Below are 19,682 nucleotides of genomic sequence, written 5' to 3' on the forward strand. Positions count from 1 at the left end.
TACCCGCTCCATCATAAGTGTACTAGCTTTTTTTGTCATGTCTTTATAGTGTACATGGAGCTCCCTTCTGGCTTGGCGCAGGTCTGCCAGTGAAGCAGATGATGGATTGTCAGCATATGTCTGGGCGCATACCTGCTCCTTCTCCTGTAGTATCTCAGTATCGTGGCTATATTGAGTTCTAGCGGCCTTAATGGCCGAAATGTACTCGCCTCTAATAGTCACTTTAAAAGCATCCCAGGTTAACTGTGCAGATGAGGAGCCCTCATTAATCTGCCAATAAGACTGTAATGGTGTCTGGATGGTACAAGCCACAAACGAATCACATACCCACTCTGGTGATAGCCGCCAAGCACCTGAGGACTAAAGACCCGCCAAGCGCAACACAACCTGGAGTGGAGAATGATCAAACAGACCCCCTGGCAAATATGAGGCCTCCAATATCGATGGCAGTAAGTCAGATGAGGCAAATGCCAGGTCATTTTGGAGGAGGAAGCATGTCCCAAAGACAGATGAGAGTAGCTTCTGAGATTCCGGTGCTTCCAACTCCAAAATTCTGTCAGCCCAGCAGAAGCGGCCCAATGAACCAGCTCCAGATTCTGTGCACATTGTGAGTTTGAGGTATCTAGTGTGTAATCAAGGATATTATTGAAGTCTCCAGCCAGTAGGATTTTCATTGGAGCCAATGCAGACAGTTTGTCTAACATTATATAGATAAGCTTGCTGAAGAAAGAGGGTGGGATATATACATTCACTAGTGCTATGCGGCATTTCCAACACTACCATAGCATACCTCCCATCTGGATCTGTAACAACCTCTGCTATATGACAAGGCAAGGATTTGTGCAGGAGTATGGTAACTCCCGTGGCATGTACAGCTCGCCGTATCCAGGGGTGCTTCAGGGCTAAAATTTTATTACCCATAAGGTGTGTTTCTTGGAGAAAAATGATGTGCGGGCGGTGAGTTTGTAAATATTTAAAAACAAGGGCTCTTTTAGAATTCAATCCCCTGACATTCCAGGAGACAAGTTTAACCTGTGTGTGTGTGTGTGTGTGTGTGTGTGTGTGTGTGTGTACCCATGAGTGCAATACCAAAAGATGTGACAAGATGGGGCCTAATCACAGCGAAGGATCCAGGAGTCATACATTGCCACTTACAGTGGTGTGTAGTGTACAACCCTTCACAGTTAACCCTTACACATAGGTACAGTGTAGGAGCTGAAAAGACACTCCCTCTCACCATCTCTAAAAGGGCTGTTGTAGTGCTAAAAACAATAGCGATACAAAAAGAAAAAAAACACAACATAGTTCATTAAACATAACTCCCTGTCCCAGTAGCATGTGCGAACCAAAAAACAAAAAATCTGTGCCACTGGACTCTATACCCAAAAATAGAACAAGACCCTTAGTAACAGTCCAGCCTAGGACAACCAAAAAGGGGGTTGGCCAGACCAGTAGTAGGGGGGAGAGAAAAGCAAAAGGGAAAAATTCAGCTGACCCTGCATCCCTCGGCTCCCTATACCCGAGCTTATATAGGATTCTGTGTAAGTCCCAATGATAGACTAGAGTCATACAAATATTTGTATCTGACCCCTAGGACCTACATGTTTTTCTTGTTTTGTTAATTAAAGGAAAAAATAATACAAAAAAAGGGGGACAAAAAAATCAGATGGACGAAGATCAAGGGGGGGAAATAAGCACAATAGGCTAGTGGGAAGCCAGGGAAAGACTCCACCAGGACCAATCACACTTGCATGAGTAGAAATCATCCTAACGCCACGTACACACGACCAGACTTTCCGGCAGAAAAGGTCCAACAGTCTTCCCGACAGAGTTCTGACAGAGTTCCGGTGGAGTTACGAACTAACTGACTTGCCCACACATAAACACACCAAAGTCTGTTCGTTTTTGAATGTGATGTCGCACGACAGGACTAGAATAGGAAGTTCAATAGCCAATAGCTTCCCTTGCGTCATATTTGGTCCGACGGACCAGCATGCAGACGAACGGCTTTCACGATAGGAATTGATTCCATTGGAAAGATTTGAAACATGTTCTATTTCTAGGTTCATCTGATTTTTTTTGTGAAAAATGATCGGATCATTCCACGCACAATCGGAATATCCGACGGAATGATTCCGTCTGACCTTTTCTGCCGGAAACTCCGGTCATGTGTACGCGGCATAAGGAGTCCAGCCAGTCAGCAGCCTCTGAAGGGGTAAGAAAAAAATTAACAGTACCTTGATGCAAAACTCAAAACTTGCTTGGATACAGCATACTGTATGTGCACCCCTTCTCCCTGGGGCGTTTGCGGACATCCACAAACGAATGCCTGCGACGTTGAATCTCAGGAGAAAAACCAGGGAACAGGTGGATGTTGGTGTTCTCATACTTCTTTCTGGCAGCGGCAAGGATAAGGTCCCGATCCCAGAAATTGAGGAATTTCACCAAGAAAGGCCTTGGAGGCATTCCCACCCATCTAGGCCCACTCGGGACCCTGTGCGTGCGTTCCACTATGTAGGCTGAGGAAACCTGTGTAAGATGCAGGATTTGTTTAAAGAAATCTTCAGCGAAGGAGGCCAGGCTATCCCCCTCAGCTCCCTCAGGCAGGCCAACCACCCGGATATTATTCCAGCGGAGTCTGTTCTCTGCGTCTTCAGAGCGATCCGTGACCATTTTTACCGTGCGTTGCAGGTCTGCAATGGTGCACGCAGAGGTAGCCGAGGCATCCTCCACCACAGAAATTATAGACTCTGCCTCCACCATCCACCCCCAGAATTTGTCCGTATTGTTTCGGATTAGACTGCATTTCAGGGCCAGAGAGTCAATGCGGCTCATGAGGGAGGATCTGCTAGCATCACTGGCTGCCAGGATGGTGGCCATGGATGTCTCGCCCTGAGAAGCAGGCCGACATGTGCCAGGGCTCTGGTCAGCTGTGCCCAGAGGTGTATCAGGTGCGTCATGGCCACGATCCACTGGATGGGTCTGCTGCAGCTCCATGAGTGTGGCAAAGGGAGAAGGCAAGATGGCCGCCGTGTGATGTCCAGCCGGTGAGTTACAGCACTTAGGAGGAGGCTGTTTCTTGCTGGATTTCCTCTTGCAGGGCATGGATGGGTCAAGGAAGGGTTCCCCCAGCAGTGGCAGCCAGTAGCTAGGCAGGATGGCAAAGATAGGCAAAGGATTGAGCCGGATAGAGAGCCTAGGGAGCCAGAGCTCTCAGTTGAAGTGTCCTCTCACACGGACATCCGGTCCCACCCCCCCCCAGAGCATTACATACTTGATGGTTCATTAAAATAAATGCATAGCCATTCCTCTAGTGAAGATGTATGTACATTCATTCTGTATGATTTTTTTTTTTTAGCTACTTCATTATTAGCAGTAGTAAACTAGCATATTATGGCCAATAGATGGAGCTTTTCAGCATATTAAATTCATACATCTTTGTAACAAGAGATACAATGAAGCAATTCTAAAGAACTCTAGATCAGCGGTCTTCAAACTGTGACCCTTGGGGCCAGATGTGGCCCTTTCCCTGACTTTATCTGGCCTTTGAGGCACTATTCCATCCACTGACACCAACAATAGGGCACAATTCCTTTGATTAACACCAACAATGGGGCACTTTTCCTCCCACTGACACCAACAATGGGGCACTGTTCCACCCACTGACACCAAAGATTATTATTATTACTATTTACTCCCACTAGATGCAAGAGTATTTTCTATTCCCACTGGCCATAGTCCATCCCGCTTAAAGTCGGAAGGACAGTAAACTGGCCCTTTGTTTAGAAAGTTTGGAGACCACTGATCTAGGTGGTATAGGGGATTAGCAAATAAAGATAACCTTTTAAATTACCATATCAAATAGCTTCAAATACTTGGAGGTGGGGGTTACCCCAGACCCGATTGATTATCTTCGGTTGAATTTGGACCCACTACTGGACAGACAGAAAATCAAATGTACTCGTTTGTGTAAGTTTCTCCTATCGGTGGTGGGCAGAGTGAACCTAATTAAAATGGTTTGGGCACCGCAACTCTTATATGGGTTTTACAATTCACCTATGTAGATTTTATATAAATGGTTCAAACGCATTGATTCTTTAATGAGAGATTTAATATGGAAAAAAAAGGCTAGAATTAGTTTGACCACGGTACAATATGGGAAGGATCAGGGAGGACTGGCAGTACCACATTCCAAAATGTATTTCATAGCCTCACAAATTCAACAACTGGTGGGATGGGGACAGGATGCAGGCGAGGGACCCGTAGCTAAATTAGTGACTATGTCTTACCCCGCACTGAAGGCTGCATCCCATATGGAGATGGATCTACCGAGCATTCCACCCTCAGCCCCAACCGGCGATCTCCTCAGGAAGGTATGGAGGGAATTTCAAAAAGCGTTGACCATTATGGGCCCATTGCCCTTTAAAGCTTTGTGGAACAATCCCAGATACCCGGAACTCCTTGAATTACAAGGGTTCTCTCCCTGGAGACAGAAGGGGATATGGTTCTTCCCACAGCTCTATGAGGGGACCGTCCTGAAAACGTATGAACAGTTATGCACGGAATTCCAGCTCACCTGAAGGGGCTTTTATAAATATCTCCAACTTAGACATGCGCATCAACAAACGCACTCCTTAGTTGTATCATCCTCTTCTTTGCTGATGGAAGTCCTCCGGTCAGACACCCGGAAGGGACTGATATCTAAAATATATGCAGAGTTGTTGTCATCTGTCCAAGATCACTCCTCTTTTAAATGTAGAACTAGATGGGTGGAAGACATTGGAGATATAGATGGGGATCAATGGGACATGGCTTTGGAATCGATACCTGCAATATCTGTCTCAGCCTCTCATAAACTTTCGCAATTGTTTACTTTACATAGAACACCTATACAACTCCATGGTTGGGGCAAGAGAGACTCTCCCCTATGTCCAAAATGTAAAGTACATCAGGGGGACTTTATATAGCTGCTTTGGAGATGCCCCAAACTCCACCGATACTGGGCGGAGGTATCCCAATGTATCTCTAGATTGACTCAGATTACTGTACCCCTGAACCCCCCCGGTATACCTACTAGGGGCAATTCAAGAAGAGATGTACCCAAAGGCAGGGGCGGACTGACAACTCAGGGGGCCCCCAGGCAATAGGAGATTATGGGGCCCCCAGGCAATCAGAGATTATGGGGCCACACAGTAGACACAAACACACACACACAGTATACAATCACACAGTATACACAGACTTGTTTCTATTGGCTGAGAAGGTACTGGAGAGGTGGGGCAGCTATAATCTCAGAATTTTTAGACCAAAAGGATGTTGGTAAGGGACATTTCAGAGACAGATGTAAAAAAAACACAGATTTTTACATACTGTCCCTGTGTTTACTAAGGCTGGCAACCCTGATGGGGCCCCCTAGTGGTATGGGGCCCTCGGGCAGTGCCCGAGTGGCCCAATGGTCAGTCGGCCCCTGCCCAAAGGGAATGTATTACACAATAACCAGACTGCTGTAACTGGCTAGGAAACTTATAGCTAGATATTGGATGGCATCTACAGTCCCCACAGGGAAACAATGGATTACTTATATTTTATGTAATTGGAAAGACCAAGAGGGGGATTTTTACTGTGCATAATTTCAAATTAGAAAATGAGGAGAAAAGAGAAGTACATGCAAATATAAAAACAATTATTTTATTACAATGCAATAAAAATAACACATGGCAGTGTGTTACGTAGACGTCTACATATACAGCGTTACATATAATAACTGGTCCAAAAAGCAAACGAGTTGGGGTGCTTGTAATCGACTATCCCAACATGTTTCGCAATAGCTTCCTCAGGGGATATACAAGCTAGTAATAAATAACATCAAAAACTGACAGTCAATAACAGTCAGCACAGTACACATTGATTAAATACATCCATAGAACAGCTTAAATACATAGCTAAATAATGCAACCCTCCACGCCTAGAATTCCAAAGGAGTGCTTACCCTCCCTCCAATCCAATATCCTATGCAGGAGGTACCAGTCTCGATGTACAGGAGAGTGTGCAGGACCCCGTATCCGACAGTGAGACAACCAGCAAAAGAGGGCACAGACGGGAGCAAGTCTGGACAGTGATAAAAAAATGCATGAGATGCACTAGCGGAATAGGATATGTAATATCAAATGGTGAAAATAAATGAGAATAGAAATTAATTATAAATGTCCTCCAACACGAAGAAAGGGCAAAAGGCCTTCATGAATATAAATAAATTAATATGTCTGGACAATAATAATTACGTGAGATGTATTGTATGCCATATACAGACCAAATTACATACAAAAAAATGAATAAATAGTATCCAAATTACGTAAATATTTTCGTTATTACTTACTGATGCAAAGTGTGGTATAAGGCTGGACTGTAACCATAATATACCACTTTAAGGCTGTCTCTATCCAGCCTTATACCACACTTTGCATCAGTAAGTAATAACGAAAATATTTACGTAATTTGGATACTATTTATTCATTTTTTGGATATAATTTGGTCTGTATATGGCATTCAGTACATCTCACGTAATTATTATTGCCCGGACATATTCATTTATTTATATTTATGAAGGCCTTTTGCCCTTTCTTCGTGTTGGAGGACATTTATAATTAATTTCTATTATAATTTATTTTCACCATTTGATATTACATATCCTATTCCGCTAGTGCATCTCATGCATTTTTTTTATCACTGTCCAGACTTGCTCCCGTCTGTGCCCTCTTTTGCTGGTTGTCTCACTGTCGGATACGGGGTCCTGCACACTCTCCTGTACATCAAGACTGGTACCTCCTGCATAGGATATTGGATTGGAGGGAGGGTAAGCACTCCTTTGGAATTCTAGGCGTGGAGGGTTGCATTATTTAGCTATGTATTTAAGCTGTGCTATGGATGTATTTAATCGATGTGTACTGTGATGACTGTTATTGACTGTCAGTTTTTGATGTTATTTATTACTAGCTTGTATATCCCCTGAGGAAGCTATTGCAAAACATGTTGGGATAGTCGATTACAAGCACCCCAACTCGTTTGCTTTTTAGACCAGTTATTATATGTAACACTGTATATGTAGACGTCTACGTAACACACTGCCATGTGTTATTTTTATTGCATTGTAATAAAATAATTGTTTTTATACTTTCATGTACTTCCCTTTTCTCCTCATTTTCTAATTTGAAATTATGCAGAGTAAAAATCCCCCTCTTGGTCTTTCCAATTACATAAAATATTTCTAATTGGGATGCGGTGCCTTTCTTTATGGGTGTTGATGGGAGCTGGAACCAAATAATAAAAAAAAAAAAAAATTGATTACTTATGTGAATTCACTTCTTCTCAGGAAAGCTGTGAGAAAATTCAATCTTATTTGGCAACCATGGCTGGATGATCCCAGCCTTGCCCCACCACAATTGGTGATAGACAGACTCCTTCAGTAGAGACCCACCACTGTTATGGGGGAGGGGAGAGAGGGAAAGAGGTAAGAGAAACAGGTTAGGTCATGATTCAAAGTTAAAGCACTAGAATCCACATAATCTGTTGGCTGAAGAAGTGTCTAATATTGTTATAACACATTGGAGAGAAAGTGGTAGTTGGTGTTTTTTTTTTTTTTAAATCACAATATCTGTCTTATCTTCTGTCATTGCTCATGCTCTACGGATGTTCAATACAATCTGTTCAATATGTATACTCTTTTACATACAGGTTGCAATTATTGTATGCATTGAATAAGCAATTTATTAATAAAAAACTTTTGATAAAAAAATAAATAAAAAAAAAGATAACCTTTGCTCTGCAGTGCCATCTTCTGGCCATAATGCAGCATTTTCTTACTGCTTATAATAAAAGAACATTTGTTCAGAAAAGAAAATAGACTAAAGAAAATTGTATATTTCCCTGATTCACACACAGTAAATGTACATGCAGATTCACTAAAGAATGGCTATGCATTTTTATTTTATAAATAGACCCCTTAATGGGTGTTGGTACAAAAACCAAGATTTGTCAATAATATATCCTTTTATACAATATACAGAATTAAATACCAGAGTTAGACAAAAAATTTTTTTCCACGGAGAGGAGATAACAAACTGCATTTTGACTTGCCTTTATACAGATGGTCTTTCTGATGCTGTGAGTTTTAGTCCAGTAGGTGGTGGGATTGTGCCGTGGAGTACTGAGTGATACACATTGGTGGATTTATTTACTATTTCAAGATTGCACATAGGTATATGGTCTATATTTTCATGCTTATGCATATTATGTGCGCTGCCTATTATTGTTATTTGTTTGTAATCTATTCCATGTATCTGGGCTCTGTGTTGGTGATCTATGACTGAGGTGACTGTCCTGATATTTCCAGATTCGGTTCTCATCTCCAACATTACCAGTAACTTCAGCCGGCTGGGTGAGGAGATGGCTGTGATCATCCAGTCCTCTGGAGAAGAGAGCTATGTGACCTGGGAGGTGGACGGGGAGCCGATCCCTGAAAGATACCGGCTGATAGATGACAATAGGACGCTGATTATCCCCAGTGTGCAGAGAGACGACGCCGAGAGGACATTCCGGGTCAGGATCACAAACCCGGTCAGTGAGGAGATCCGGGAATACCGGCTAATCAATGAGACTCAGTTCATCAGAATGCTGGAAACAGAAGGTATTGGTGACTATGGGGGGTCATGTTATATTCCATGTATGGGGGTGTTATAGATTGGGGTCCTGTCTCCTCTTCTCTGGGGGTCATAGTGGGAGGGTGACACAGAATAGTAACATTGTGTCTTGTTGTCTCTTCTCTGCTCTCCTGATGGAGGATCATACAGGTGAGATGTCACATGACCACCAACCATACAAACCGATACATTGTATAGTTATTATATGTGTTTATAAATTGTATACATTGTATATTTATCATATCTGTATGTGAATCGTATACATTGTGTGTACATTGCATTTCTCTTTCACAGATTCTGATCCATATAGAAAGAGTCTCATAATCGGTTCCATTGTCACAGTAATGCTGGTAGTGCTGATGGTGAGTGATCTTCCCTTTCTCTGAATTATACCACTACATTAATAATGAGAGTAGTTGATCAGTGGATCCAGATACAGATTTCTTATTTTCGCCTGCTGACTGAGAGCTAACATTGAATGTACTATGGACTAATTAACCATTTCCCATCTGGGCCAATTCTAGCACTTCACTCCTACATGTAAAAATCATCATTGTTTTGCTAGAAAATTAACCCCCAAACATTATATATGTTTTTTTTTTTGCAGAGACCCCAGAGAATAAAATGGTGGTCATTGCAACTTTTTATGTCACACGGTATTTGGGCAGCAATTTTTCAAAGTGTTTTTTTTTTTGGGGGGGGGGGGGGGATAAGGTTTCATGAATTAAAAAAACAAAACACTAAAGTTAGCCCATTTTTTAAAAATATAATGTGAAAGATGATGTTACGCAGAGTAAATAGATACCTAACATGTCTTGCTTGAAAATTGCGCATGCTCGTGGAATGGCGCCAAACTTCTGTACTCAAAAATCTCCATAGGCAGCATTTTAAAAATGTTTACAGGTTACATGTTTAGAGTTATACAGAAGGTCTTGGGATAGAACTGTTGCTCTCACTGTAACGTTCACGGGGATACCGCACATCTGTGGATTGAACGCCGTTTACATATGTGGATGTGATGTACGTATGCGTTCGCTTCTGTGTGCAAGCTCGCGGGGACGGGGGCACTTTAATTTTCTAATTTTTATTTTTATTAAATTTTTTTTCTTTTTACACTTTCCCTACACTTCCGGACCGCCTAACATCGTTTTACGTCGCTACTTTGAAGAGGAGTATCGTTGTTATGGCAGCAGCTAGCTACCATAAGCCCCGATATCATCTTTTTTGATGGGTGGTCTGGTTTCCGATAATAGGGATCTCTGTGGCAGATTCGCTGTGAGATCAATTTTATCGGCAGTAGGAGAGGGCCCCCCCCTACCGGCGCGCTCCGGTGCCCTCCACTAGGGATGAGCTTCGTGTTCGAGTCGAACGTAAGTTCGACTCGAACATTCGTCGTTCGGGCGTTCGCCGAATTCCGAACGTTTGGGCCGTTCGCGGCAAAATTTGTGTGGCCCACAATGCACTGCGATGGCGCAGTGCATTGCTGGCTCATGATTGGCCAAGCATGCACGGTGACCCCGCATGCTTGGCCAATCGCAGCGCCAGCAGCGAGGAGAGCCATGGTTGGCCACAGGCATCCTGCCTGTGGCCAATCATAGCTCAGGCTGTGTAGTGCACGCCCCACACTATATAAGGCCGCCTTTGAGGCGGCCTCGTGTAGTGTGTTAGTTAGCATCTGAAGCAGTGGGTGTTCTGTGTACCTTCAACACAGTTACACACCGATCGTTTTTGGCTGATTTCCTATCTTGCTCTTGTGTAGTGGTTATTGTCTGTGCCCTGACCGCAGTATACACCACTATATTCACCTCACCTATATAGCTAGTGATCTAGCTTTAATAATAGAGCTTGCTGTCAGTAGTGTTAGGAGATAGTGCGTGCTGTCTGCGTGCTCTGTACCCAGTACATACCACTATATCCACCTACATAGCTGTTCTCTATTTGAGCCCAATTGCCATCTGCAGGAGTTATTGGAAGTTGTGTGTGCTTCCAGCACAGCACAGCACAGTATACATCTGTATATACCCCTTTAACTCTGCTGTTTTCTGGTTATTGTCTGCGTGCCCTGACCGCAGTATACACCGTGATATTCACCTCACCTATATAGCTAGTGGTCCATCTTTAATAATAGCGCTTGCAGTCAGTAGTGTCAGGAGATAGTGCGTGCTGTCTGCGTGCTCTGTACCCAGTACATACCGCTATAATCCACCTACATAGCTGTTCTCTATTTGGGCCCAATTGTCATCTGCAGGAGTTATTGGAAGTTGTGTGTGCTTCCAGCACAGCACAGTATACATCTGTATATACCCCTTTATCTCTGCTGTTCTATAAAAAAGGCATCTGCAGGAGTTAGTGGGTGTTGTGTGCCTCCAGCACAATATAAACTACCCAACTACTGTTTTACCCAACTCCCTTCAGGCCATTACCATGTCTGGAAGGCCAGCAAGGAGAGGCAGACAGGCGCGAGCCGATAAAAGAGGGCAAGCAGGCTCTGTGTCTAGAGACAACAGTGCTGGTCGTGGACGCGGTGCATTGTCATCAGCATGTGTCCATGGGACATGCTTATCCTTCTTTTCTGCAGCTGGACATGTTGAACCGCAACATGCCAACGACTTGGTAGAGTGGATGACCAAGCCCTCTTCATCCTCCTCATCCTCTCTCACCCAGTCTCAGGGTAGTAGCAAAGCAGCTGCCAACGCATCGTCTTCCCTCCTCTCAATGTCATCATCAGTGACTCCTTCCCTAGACCCACCACGTCCTCCTGAGGAGTCTCCTGAGGAGTCTCCTGAACTCTTTGAGCACAGTGTTGGGTACATGCTCCAGGAGGATGCCCAGTGTTTGGTGGGCTCTGATGATGACACTCATCTAGAGGAAGGCAGTAGCGTGAGCGCAGAGAGAGGGGGTGCTCAAGAAGGACAGCAATCTGGCAGTCATGTTCCACAAGCTGCAGCATACTGCCAGGTTTGCTACAGCGATGAAGAGGGAGGGGATGATGAGGGCACTGACTCCACGTGGGTTCCTGGAAGGAGGGAGGAGGAGGAGGAGAAGGAGGAGGAGGAACATGTCCAACGAGGCAGGATGCCCTCCGGGGGCCAGCTTAGGGGCAGCACACCGACTGAATCACACCGCAGAGCTCCGCCTGCGCAGAGCGCTTCCTCTGCGCGTTATTCTAAAAGTTCTTTGGTGTGGGCCTTTTTTGAGACAAGTGCATCAGATCGCACCGCTGCTATTTGCAACATATGTCTCAAGCGTATCTCACGTGGCCAAAACATCAGCCGCTTGGGCACCACATGCTTGACCAGACATATGTTGACCTGCCATGCAGCTCGTTGGCAAGCGTACCTCAAAGACCCACACCAAAGAACAAAGCGGACCTCTCCTTGCTCCTCATCAGCTGGCATCTCCAACCCCACTAGACCTTCAGTCCTCTCTGAAACCTGCTCTGAGAGGAATGAAGGTGTAGAATTAGGTGTGTCACAGCCAAGTGCTTCCGGGAACTCTGCTAGTGGTACATCCACATCCGATTATAGCAGGCAAATGTCCCTGCCCCAGCTGCTGGACTGGCGGAAGAAGTTTACTCCCAGCCATCCACATGCCCAGCGGTTGAATGCTAGCTTGGCTAAATTGCTAGCACTTCAACTGCTGCCTTTTCAGTTGGTAGACTCGGCCCCCTTCCGTGAGTTTGTACAATGTGCGGTTCCTCAGTGGCAGGTCCCCAAACGCCACTTTTTCTCACGGAAGGCGATTCCGGCTCTCTACCGGCATGTGGAAGGCAATGTCCTTGCCTCGCTGGACAGGGCGGTCAGCGGTAAGGTGCATATTACCGCTGACTCATGGTCCAGCAGGCATGGACAGGGACGTTACCTGTCTTTCACGGCCCATTGGGTCACTCTTCTGGCTGCTGGGAAGGATGCAGGACAAGGTGCAGTAGTGTTGGAGGTTGTTCCGCCACCACGCCTCCAAAATGCTACTATTGGTTGTGACACACCTCTCTCCTCCACCCCCTCCTCTTCTTCTTCCTCCATGGCCTCTTCCAGTGCTCTGTCCTCAGAACCAGCGGTGCTCCGTAGGCGTTGCAGGGGCTACGCAAGTACGCAGGCAAAACGATGCCATGCCGTGCTTGCGCTGGTTTGTTTGGGGGACAGGAGCCACACTGGGGCGGATGTTTTGTCAGCTCTGCAGGGGCAGGCCGAGAGGTGGTTGACGCCACGCCAGCTTAAGCCAGGAATGGTGGTTTGCGACAATGGCACCAACCTCCTCTCCGCCCTCCGACAGGGACAACTGACCCATGTGCCCTGTGTAGCTCACGTCCTTAACCTGGTGGTGCAGCGGTTCTTGGGCAGGTACCCTGGCTTACAAGATGTCCTGAAGCAGGCCAGGAAAGTCTGTGTGCATTTCCGCCGATCATTTAATGCCTGTGCTCGGCTGGCTGAGCTCCAAAAGGAGTTGAACCTGCCCAAGAACCGCCTTATATGTGACATGCCCACCAGATGGAACTCAACATTGGCCATGCTGCAGCGGCTGCACACGCAGCAGAGGGCCATCAATGAGTACCTGTGCGACTACGGCACCAGGACAGGGTCAGGGGAGCTTGGTTTTTTCTCACCACGCCAGTGGGGCATGATCAGGGATGCATGCACTGTCCTGTCACCGTTTGAGGAGGCCACAAGGATGGTGAGCAGTGACAGTGCATGCATCAGTGACACTGTACCTCTTGTCCACCTCTTGGAGCATACGCTGCATGGAATAATGGACAGGGCACTTGAGGCAGAACAGAGGCAGGAAGAGGAGGGCTTCCTTGCCTCTCAAGGCCCCCTTTATCCAGACAGTGTTCCTGCTGTGCCACCCATCACACAGGAAGAGGGTGAGGAGGAGGAAGAGGAGGAGGAGGATGATTGTGTCAGCATGGAGGTGGAGGCTGGCACTCAGCATCAGCAGCAGCAGCAGCAGTCTTATAGGGATGATTTACAGTCCCAAGAAACACGTGGACTTGTACGTGGCTGGGAGGAGGTAGCTGCGGATCATGTTGTCCTTAGTGACCCAGAGGACTCCGGACCGAATGCCTCAGCTAACCTACGCTGCATGGCCTCCCTGATCCTGCAAAGCCTGCGGAAGGATCCTCGTATTCTTCGGATCAAGGAGAGGGACCATTACTGGCTGGCCACTCTCCTTGATCCACGGTACAAGGGTAAGGTTGCCGACCTTATCTTGCCATCGCAGAGGGAGCAGAGGATGAGACATCTCCGGGAGGCCTTGCAGAAAGCTCTTTGCAACGCGTTCCCAGAGACTGGGAGGTCACAAACTCCTGGTCCTGGACAACGTGTTGCTGAGGCATCAGTCAGAAGGAGCGGTGGAGAAGGTGGCCATCTGACTGATGCTTTCAGACAATTTTTTAGTCCGCAGCCCCAAAGTATGATTGGTTCCAGCACCCATTGCCAGCGTCTAATTTACATGGTGCAGGAATACCTAGGGGCAAGGTCAGACTTGGACACCTTTCCCACTGAAAATCCTCTGGCTTACTGGGTCTTGAGGATGGATCACTGGCCAGAGCTTGCACAGTATGCAATTGAGCTACTGGCCTGTCCTGCATCCAGCGTTCTTTCGAAACGCACCTTCAGTGCTGCTGGTGGCTTCGTTACCGATCACAGGGTGCGCCTGTCCACCGAATCAGTTGATCGACTGACCTTCATCAAGATGAATCAGTCTTGGATCACCCACAGCTACCAAGCACCTGAAGCTGATGTAACCGAATAATTTTTTTTGAAATACCACATCCCTTCAAGACTGCCTATGCTGATGCTGAATGACTGTCCTGTTATGTTGATTGTCTATCCTCTTCCTCCTCCGCTGATATGTTGGAAGAACATTTTTGGTTCTGGGTGATGCCAGCAGCCCAATTTTTCTGCCCCTGTTTAACAGGGGCGTTTAATTACAATTTTTGATGCAATGCTTTGCAGCAGGGCTAATTCCTGCAATAAAACTAGAGTATATGGCAGAGGTTGCAGCTTAAAAATAGTTTTTGTGACTGGAGCTAGACTTTAAAAATGTACCAGTTGAAAATTACAAACAGATTCAACTTAACACAACAAACCTACACAGTCCCTGTCTTGTTTGCACCACCTGTATACTGCTGTTCTGAGTATATAGGGCCTGGGGGCCAAACGCATTTCCTTTTTTTAATATGGGTACGGGGTTCCCCTTAATATGCGTACAAGACCCAAATAGGCTGGTAATGGGCAGGGAGGGCTACCCATGCCATTTTTCTGAATGATTTTCAACCATATTGCAGGAACCAGATATAGCATTAAAACCGCATGCAGTTTTAAATGGTGTTATTTCCGTTTAATGTCATTTTGTGCAGGGACTGTTCTAAACACGGGAAACACGTGGCACTTCACAGGCATACTACAGACACCCCCCAGGCACCATATTTAAAGGAATACTTCACTTTTTTTTTTCACTTTAATCGTCATTAAAATCAGTGCTCCCGCCAAAACGGCCATTTTTAAAACTTTTTTTTGCATTGACCCATGTCCCCTGAGGCAGGAGTCAGGTCCCCAAACCCTTTTTAGGACAGTATCTTGCATATTAGCCGTTAAAATTAGCACTTTCCATTTCGAACGTTCGATTCCCATAGACTTCAATGGGGTTCTAACGTTCGTTACGAACGCGGGGTCCGTTCGAAAGTTCTGGTGCAAACCGAACCGGGGGGTGTTCGGCTCATCCCTACCCTCCACCACTTACCGGAGCCACCGGTAGCGGCAGAGGCAATCAGGTTCTTCTCCCTGTGTGGTATGAAGATGAGGGAGGGGACGATGGCCCCATCAGTCTCCATACCATTGCTGGGTGGAAGCGACGTCCATTTGTCACTTCCGCCCAAAGCTCTTAGCCCTTGTATACACGGTTGGAGATTCCGACAACCAAATCAGTCAGATTTTGTCCGTCGGATTTTGTCCAATGGATCTTGTCCGAAACTGTTGCATACACACGGTCGGACAAAGTTGTCGGAAAATCCCATCTTTCAGAACGTGATGACGTAATTTCGTTATGATGGGACTACATTCAGTCTAGTAGCCAATAGCTTTGATGTAGGAATTTGATCTGAGCATGCGTGGCACTTGGTCCGATCAAAATTCTCTACACATGATCGGAGTATTTCCGATCGAACCAGTTGGTCGGGAAATATTTCCAACAAGTTGAGAAATTTGGTCTGACAGATATTCTGACGGAAACAGTCCGATGGAGACCACACACAGTCGGAATATCCGACAAAACAGTCCGATAGGAAACATTCCGACGTAATCTCCGACCGTGTGTACAAGGGCTTAAAGGGACAAATTACATAAAATTATTTTTATTTTATTGCATTTTAGTCTAAATATGAGATGTGAGGTCCTTTTAACCCCCAGATCTCACATTTAAGAGGTCCTGTCATGCTTTTTTTCTATTACAAGGGATGTTTACATTTCTTCTAATAGGATTAAAAGTGACACCATTTTTTTTAAAGGACAGTGTAAAAATAACTGTGTAAAATAAATAATAAGAATTTTTTTTTAAAAGTTCCTGTCCCGCCAAGCTCACGTGCAGAAGTGAACGATTACGGGAGCAGCACCCGCATATGAAAACGGTGTTCAAACCACACATGTGAGGTATTGCAGCGATCAGTAGAGCGAGAACAATAATTCTAGCCCTAGACCTCCTCTGTAACCCAAAACATGCAACCTGTAGAATTTTTTAAACACTAGAGGGCGCCCACCTAAGTGTAGCATTAGAAATACCTTAATGATAAAAAGACAATAAATAACTCACAAAAGTATATCAATAATTAAAAGGATTGGGATTTTAAAGGTGCAGAAATACAAAACAATTTTTTAGAAAAATATAATAATTTTATTTTAGAAACATTAAACTCAGTATATAGATATAAAATGTCCTAAATGACCATACAATACATAGACAAAGCAGACTAATTGAATCTTTACATGTTTTGCCACATCAATGGCTTCTTCAGGAGATGGTTATCAGGCACTGTATATATATATAGTCACTAAGAGCCAAAACAATAAATAAAGACTTTTTTTAGAGGCACAAAATATATTACTTTACAATTTTAACCTCCTCGCACCCGCCCTATGGCCGAATGACGGCCGTAGAGCAGGCGCGTTCGTCCGGGCGGTCGTCCCTGGACGGCCTGATGTTTACTTCCGCAATGCGCGCCCCCGCGGGCGTGCATCGCGGCAGTTCTGTGTTCGCCGTGTCCCCCGGGGACAGGCAAACACAGATCGCTGTAAACGGCCATTCACAGCGGCCGTTTACAGCGTGATCGGCGTGTCCAATGGGAGATGATCTCATATGTAAACATATGAGATCATCTCTCAGCGCCGCTCTCCTTCCTCGCACAGACAGTGCGAGAGGGGAGAGATGAACGGCTGCAGCGGCAGCCGTTCTGCCTGTGGGATAAAAAAAAAAGTAAAAAAATAAAATAAAGTGCCATCCTCCCCCAGCAGTGCCATCCGCCCCCAGCAGTGCCATCCGCCCCCAGCAGTGCCATCTGCCCCAGTGCCATTTGCCCCAGTGCCATCTGCCCCAGTGCCATCTGCCCCAGTGCCATCCGCCCCAGTGCTACCTGCCCCCAGTGCCATTCACCCCAGTGCTACCTGCCCCCAGTGCCATCCACCCCAGTGCTACCTGCCCCCAGTGCCATCCACCCCAGTGCTACCTGCCCCCAGTGCCACCTGCCCCCAGTGCCACCTGCCCCCAGTGCCACCTGCCCCCAGTGCCACGTGTCGTCAGTGCCACGTGTCGTCAGTGCCACATAGTGCCATCTGTCATCAGTGCCACGTATCAGTGCCATTTGTCATCAGTGCCACCTGTCAGTGTCACGTGCCATCTGTTGTCAGTGTCACGTGTCATCAATGCCACTTATCAGTGCCATCTGTCATCAGTGTCACGCGTCATCGGTGGCACATATTAGTGCCACGTATTAGTGCCATCTGTCATCAGTGCCACGTATAAGTGCCACGCGTCATCAGTGCCACATATTAGTGCCATCTGTCATCAGTGCCACATATTAGTGCCATCTGTCATCAGTGCCACCTGTCATCAGTGCCACGTATAAGTGTCATCATTGCCACGTATCAGTGTCATCTGTCATCAGTGTCATGTGTCATTGTCCTGGTGCTTCAAAAGTGTAATAAATAGTCAACAAGTTAGATGTGTAATTTATGTTCCTAGAACACAAGATGGCGCTCCCTGCATGTTGGGCCTCTCTATGTGGCCAGGCTGTGAAAAAGTCACACACATGTGGTATTGTAATACTCAGGAGGAGTAGCAGAATTTTTTGGGGGGTGTCATTTGTGGTATACACATGCCACGTGAGAGAAATAACCTATTACAATGACAATTTTGTGGAGAAAAAAAAAAATAAAAATGAAAAATCTTAATTTTGCAAAGAATTGTGGGAAAAAAATGACAACATCAAAAAGCTCACCATGCCTCTTACTAAATACCTTGGAATGTCTACTTTCCAAAAAGGGGTCATTTGGGGGGGTATTTGTACTTTCCTGACTTGTTCGGGTCACAAGAAGCGAGATAGGCCACCAGTACATCAGATGTGATCAATTTTGTGCGATTCGCACCACAGCTTGTAGACTCTCTAACTTTCACAAAGACCAAATAATATCCACTAATTTGGGTTATTTTTACCAAAGATATGTAGCAGTATAAATTGTGACCAAAATTTATGAAGAAAAATTAATAATTTGCATAATTCTGTCACAGAAACAAAGAAATATGCGTTTTTTTTCAAAATTTTCGGTCTTTTTTCATTTATAGCGCAAAAAATAAAAATCCCAGAGGTGATCAAATACCACCAAAAGAAAGCTCTATTTGTGGGGAAAAAAGGACAAAAAATTCATTTGGGTACAGTGTTGCATGACTGAGTAATTGTCATTCAAATTGTGAGAGCACCGGAAGCTGAAAATTGGTCTGGGCAGGAAGGGTGTTTAAGTGCCCAGTAAGCAAGTGGTTAAACACATAAATACACATATATATTATAATTTCCTGAATCGGCAAAAAAAGGGGTAGGGCCTGAACAGCAAATCTTGGGTCAGATAAGTTACCTGTATAGTCAATGGATACATTTGAAAAAAAAATCTACAGACCCCAGAGTCATAGGGATGGATCAGTTGGTAAAACCATAGATTGAGGCAGATACATGCTCACTAGAAGTCAGTCTGTGAGAAAGATAGAAAATATCAATGTCATCATGATACAGATTGATAATCCCAGCCTACCCGAGGCCAACAGCTGTAGAAAAACAACTCCTAAATACCAGAAACTCAAGTTTAGATTTACTTCCCAGATATCAAGGATGCCACATGGGGTATGTAGATAAAGCACCAATTTATATAGAGCCAGCCAAGGAACACTGAAAGATTTAACCGTAATCAAAAGACACAAAAATCAGTGCGGTTCTTCAAATAGCCAAAAAACGGATTGAACTGCATACATGTTGTCATTTAAGGAAAATTCATTACCTGCCGTAGGAAAATCACCAACATCTTCTCCCTCTCCTATACTGGACCATCACAACTCAACCATTACTGGCCTCTATATATACCCCCCTCCAACTCCGAATGGCGGTATTGACACCAAAAGAGGTGCGGATGCCTCAAAAAACACACCGGAATTGACATCAGACATAGAAAACGTCAGACGTCCAACGTGATGACACGGACATCGGCGCCATGATGGAAAAGAAACCCTAACTGGCTAAATTTAACCCAAAAACCATCCAAATGCTGCGCTAAGATGATTTAAAGCAGCAGCAGCAGCTTTACAATAGGCGACAAAACAAGTACAAAGGCAAATGGCGCCACCTAATGGAGTCCAGAAAAAGGACAATATCCGAATGACGCCCTGGGCATCTGTATGGTTACCTAACCCAGATCCATTCCTTTAGGCCCCTTTCACACTGAGGCGTTTTTC

General features: G+C 45.3%; 1 protein-coding gene across 1 annotated transcript in view; it reads left to right on the forward strand.

Annotated features, from left to right (window-relative positions):
* Positions 1 to 19,682, forward strand: part of LOC143981649 (uncharacterized) — a 106,312-nt gene that overhangs the window by 36,350 nt on the left and 50,280 nt on the right. The window contains exons 2-3 of the mRNA XM_077479643.1: positions 8,390 to 8,683; positions 8,991 to 9,058. Of these exons, the coding sequence (XP_077335769.1) occupies positions 8,390 to 8,683; positions 8,991 to 9,058 (362 nt within the window). The remainder of the gene's footprint in view (positions 1 to 8,389; positions 8,684 to 8,990; positions 9,059 to 19,682) is intronic.

This window comes from Lithobates pipiens, unplaced genomic scaffold (assembly GCF_037356315.1).
Source record: "Lithobates pipiens isolate NorthernLeopardFrog02 unplaced genomic scaffold, aLitPip1_a1.2 Scaffold_16, whole genome shotgun sequence".
In the NCBI taxonomy this organism is placed as follows: Eukaryota; Metazoa; Chordata; class Amphibia; order Anura; family Ranidae; genus Lithobates; species Lithobates pipiens.